Here is a 5,007-nt window from a genome sequence, read left to right as displayed (position 1 = left end):
ACAACTGTTTGGATGTGTTCCAATACTTTACCGTGTCCTGTTTTAAGGGTTACGGAGACGACAGCAAGGGCTTCTATGCTGTGTACAGAGAAGTATTCGAGAAAATTGCCGCCGAAGATGCTGAATTTATGGACGATGAAATGGAAATGGAGAATATACCTTCATTTGGTGACTCCACCAGTAGCTATGAGGAAGTGGTTGGGCCATTCTATGCTTGGTGGAGTGCATATTGTACCAAGAGAACCTACACATGGCTGTGTCCCTACGATATTAAGGAAATTAAAGATCGTCGTATTTTGAGGGAAATTGAAAAGGATATGAAAAAGGTGGTGCAAAAGGCCAAAAAGGAGAGAAACGAGGAGGTAAGCAATGGACCAAGGCGATATGTCTTCCATTAATAAATGTATTATTTTGTTCGATAGGTTCGCAATTTGGTATCATTTGTACGGAAGCGTGATAAACGTGTCCAGGCCTATAAGAAACAGCTGGAGGAACGTGCAGCCTTCAATAGACAGAAACAGGAACAGAATCGTTTGGAACAAATTCGCAAACGTCAACAAGAATTGGCCGAGATGAGGCAAAACAGCATAGCGGCCCAAGGCGATGATTATGAAGAACAACTTAAGCAATTGGAACAACAATACAGCAGTGATGAAGACGCTTATAGTGATGAAGAAGAGGATGAAGATGATGGTGAATATGATAACGATATTGCGGGAGATGATGTACGAGATGATGACCAAGACGATAGTTATGAGGAGTTGTATGATGATTTGTATTGTGTTGCCTGCAACAGGGCATTTAAAAATGAAAAGGCTTTTGCGAATCACGAAACTAGTAAAAAACATCGAGAAAATGTTGAAAAATTAAAACTGGAAATGCATGAAGAAGAGAATTTATATCAAGGTGAGGAAGACGAGGACGATATACCAGTGGACGCTGAAGATTTACCACTGGCGAAAGAAGAGACGGAGGAACTTGAAATTGAAGATAATGAGGAAGAACAGGAGGTACACAACAAAAAATCTAAATCCCGCAAATCAAAGAATAAAAAGGACTCCAAAAAATCTAAACTGCCAGTATTGATTAACTCCGATGAGGAGATTGAGGAAGATGATGAATTAAGCAAACAAGCGGCGAAATTGAATATTAGCAAAGTTGATGATGATGATCATGAAGATGACGACGATTGGGATAGTTCAAACAAAAAATCAGCTAAAAAGTCGAAAAATAAAAACAAAAATATTAAGAATAAGCCAAGTGTAAATGAGACGTCTGTTAAAGAAGAAATATTAAAACAAGAAGACAACTCTAGAAACACATCAAAATCCAAACCGCCAGAAAATCTTGTTGCTGCCAAAAACACAGACAATGAAAAAACGCAACATATTTGTGTCACATGCAAGTCTCAATTTCAATCCAAGAACAAATTATTCTCCCATCTCAAAATTACAAATCATGGTGTGTATATACCCAAACCGAAAGCCAGTGAAGAGTCATCTGGTACTAAAAAGGGCAAAGGAAAGAAAAAATAATCTGGAAGCGTTCATTAACGTTTTAAGAACCAATATTGCCCATATGCAACAATAGTTTGGAAACGTATATTTCATAGCACACCTTGTAAATATGTATTTTGTTGATTATATATGTGAGAGTTAATGATATACTACCCCAATTAAATCAAAAAAAAATCCAATTACAGCCCAAACTATGTGATTTTCAATAAATAGCGTTTTTGTGTGTACAGTCCAAAATATTTGTTTTTATAGTCACTCGAAAAAATATAAATATAAATAAAATAGACCTTTTTATTCAATAATATTTTTGTTCTGAGTTGAATTCAAATAATAGAACTTTTTCAATTTTTTCAAAATTTTAACTTTTGTTTTTTTATTTTTATTTATAATCTCCATCGTTGTATTGTAGTTTGAAATAAACGTGTAAATATATATAAAAAACTTAATAAATTAAAGTCGAAAAACTAAACTAGAAATAAAAGATTCTCAATTTCTTTCTCCGCATCTACACAAAGATAAGTACATTAATTGAATTATACAAATGGATATGTTTCAAACAACACATAGATTAAGTACACGTCGGTATGTTGTGTGCATTTGATGTAAATATAAACAATAATATAAACATTTGATATATATAAAGATTTTCAAAAATAAATATAAGTAAACAACAAAAAAACACTTTGTGCTCATAGTGATGTCGATGTTTGGCCGTTAACTTTTGTGACGCACATCTGCTTGCTTATAAACTATGGAATACAAACTAAACGATCTCCGCCTTCTACACGTCGTTTAACTCGAGTACGCATATTGGAAGATTCAGCTTTGAGACTAATGCCAGCACATATAAAACATAAAATAACACCAGCAATAGCACTGTAAAATGAGATACCTGGAGGTAGCATAGAAAGAAACAGGAAAACATTAAAGACAAATAAGCAACAATACAATGGCATGTCGCCGGAGAACAGACCTAGTGAACAGCCAGCGGCATAAAATGGTTCAGCATCTGGACCACAGAGTAGTTGGACCCTAGAAGCGGACCAACCCATGGGATGTAAGAATAAACTTAACATAACGCTTATGCCTGGAAATACGATTTCGCACAATTCATTCATAATAATTGGCCAAATAAGGCTTTGTGTACACGAAAGAAATTGAAATAAATTCGAACTCACCTGCGGTAACTTGCGCGCATGCTGTCATATTATGAAGACTTTTTCCAAATATAGATTGTCTACAACAAGATACAAGCGTACATAAAACCGTTAACGTCAACAACACAAAGCCCAATGAAATGAAAAACATTGCTGCCTTCCATGTCGAAGGATATATCTCACTGTCTGTGGCAAAGCCATCCAAATCGAATGCCCCACAATGGAAATGCAAGTGTTTAGCTTCGTTAATGGCTTTACATCGAGTATATATACCAACTGAAGGATATCTGTATGTGGTCGCTGCTGTTGTCGCCAATGTCTGATTATCGATATTCGCTGTGTACTTTGTTGTTAGTGTAATAGGATGTGACACTTGTTTTAAGCGGATTTGGTATGCAGGTCTTAGGCTGCGGCTTAGCTCGCCGGAAATGGGTGGATTCTTTCCGCTTTAAATGTCAATATAAAATTTTATACCTGTTTTTGAATTCAAACGAAGTTAAATAAATGATAAGTTAAATTTAATTCTATTAATCGGCTGTATTCCAAAATATTATACCATTAAGCCATAGTTTAAATTGAACACCATATAGATTTCCACTTTAACGAGGTTTAGATGTTACACCTCTATGGCTTTTCCCTCCCCTTATGACATTTTTCAGTCAGCCATGGTATTTTCATGCCATTAATTTTTGAAAATACCCCAAACACAATCAAATCAGCCGCTATCTAATTAATTTTCAACCCATTTTTAATTTAGAAATCAACACATTTTGCTAAATATTAACAAATTTCAAAAATTCATCATATAAATAATATTCATTTTTAATTTCGTTTTTTTTATTAATTCAATTTAAATTTAGTTATTTTTCTTTTAAACAAATTTATTTAAATTTATAGAAATTTTAAATATTTTACACAATATTTTAATAGTATTTTTTTTTATTGTTTGTGATTAGAGTATAATTTTTATAATATATAATATGTCTTTTTTAACTTTTTATGGCATGCACTTATTTTTATGTTTTCTTACATTATTTTATTTATTATATATTATATATACAATTTCTTTTATTTATCTGTTTTTATATTTATATGTATTTTTAAATTAGCATTATTGATTAATATTTACTTTAGGTATCTTATTTTAATTTTTTCATATTTTTTTCTTTAAAAATTAATTTTAGATTATATTAACGTATATCATTGAATTTTTATATGCAAATTATATATTTTCATTTTTTAATTATTTTAAATCATATTTAATTATTGTAGGATATTTTCGTGAATACCCCTAATACGATATAATTGTAATGCAATTACCAACGCCTTAAAATATTCTTTACAAAAATCAAAATGGTTATGTAATTATTGTGAATGATGTAACCAATTTAATCACGTGGATCAATAGATTATGGCTCTTTATGGCAACTTTTGGGTTTGAGGTTATAGCAAGTTTTTTTGGGTTTTGGTACTCACTCAAATTTTGCTTCTATTTTCCAAACCTGAGGATTTTAATGTTTTGTGGGGTTTTGTTTTGTGGGGTTTCTTTTAAGCTCATTTTGTTATTATATTTCACCATAGAAATATGTTCGTGCTATGTGGTGTATCCGCCTTTATTTCACAGCTTATATTTGCTGATTGCCGCGGTTAAAAAAAATCAGCAAATAGTTTAGCTGTGGTATTTTTGGTTTACCACTATATTCTATGGAATATAATAAAAATTTTTCATATTTATAGAAAATGGATTTTTAAAAAAAATATGTTTCAATAAAAGGTTCTCACCCGAATATCTTGTTCAGTCGATTTTTTTTATCTTAAAATTTTGTTAACCAACAAAATTATCCGGAAATTATTAATTATCGATTTTAAAAATATATAACTGTATATTTTTTTTTACAATTTTATCGTGATTTTCTATTTTTTTAATGATAAAATTTCACCACTTGACTTGCTTGACTTTTGGTGACCTCTCGTATTCAATGTGACAAACTGATTGTTCACTGTGATTCTTTTTAAGGTTAGCCTCACACGTTGGATTTTCATACCAGTGATGAAAAATCGGATTTTTCCAACTATGGTGGGTCCTAAATTTTTTTAATGTTTGGCGATCCATATAGAGGGATCTTGCAAATTTTTAATGTTCGGCGGCAATTGTAGGGGGCAGTGATGTCATTGATTATTTAATAATTTATTTATGTTTTTTTGTTAATATTATTATTTTTAATATTATTAATCAATATTACAACAATTGTTATTATTATTTTATTATCATAAAAATGATAAAAATCATTTTTATATATTTGTTTGGATATGATGCGATTTATTGTTCAACA

The 5,007-nt window shown here is 31.2% G+C and overlaps 2 protein-coding genes across 2 annotated transcripts; one reads left to right on the top strand and one right to left on the bottom strand.

The window, feature by feature from the left end:
• Window positions 1–5: 5 nt before the first annotated feature.
• On the top strand, window positions 6–2,049 carry LOC133330795 (dnaJ homolog subfamily C member 21-like; the record flags this gene model as incomplete). The annotated part of the gene is made up of 3 exons (XM_061539201.1): window positions 6–362; window positions 423–1,197; window positions 2,033–2,049. Coding segments are annotated over 3 exons (1,149 nt in total), but the record flags the coding sequence as incomplete, so codon positions are not given.
• Window positions 2,050–2,266: 217 nt separating this feature from the next.
• Window positions 2,267–3,120, bottom strand: LOC133330796 (LHFPL tetraspan subfamily member 2a protein-like; the record flags this gene model as incomplete). The annotated part of the gene is made up of 3 exons (XM_061539202.1): window positions 2,267–2,409; window positions 2,491–2,604; window positions 2,696–3,120. Coding segments are annotated over 3 exons (682 nt in total), but the record flags the coding sequence as incomplete, so codon positions are not given.
• Between the last annotated feature and the right edge of the window lie 1,887 nt (window positions 3,121–5,007).

This window comes from Musca vetustissima, unplaced genomic scaffold (genome assembly GCF_032173495.1).
Source record: "Musca vetustissima isolate MV318-11 ecotype Yass unplaced genomic scaffold, APGP_CSIRO_Mvet_v1 utg315722, whole genome shotgun sequence".
NCBI classification, from domain to species: Eukaryota; Metazoa; Arthropoda; class Insecta; order Diptera; family Muscidae; genus Musca; species Musca vetustissima.
This window is presented reverse-complemented; position numbering and strand designations above follow the sequence as displayed.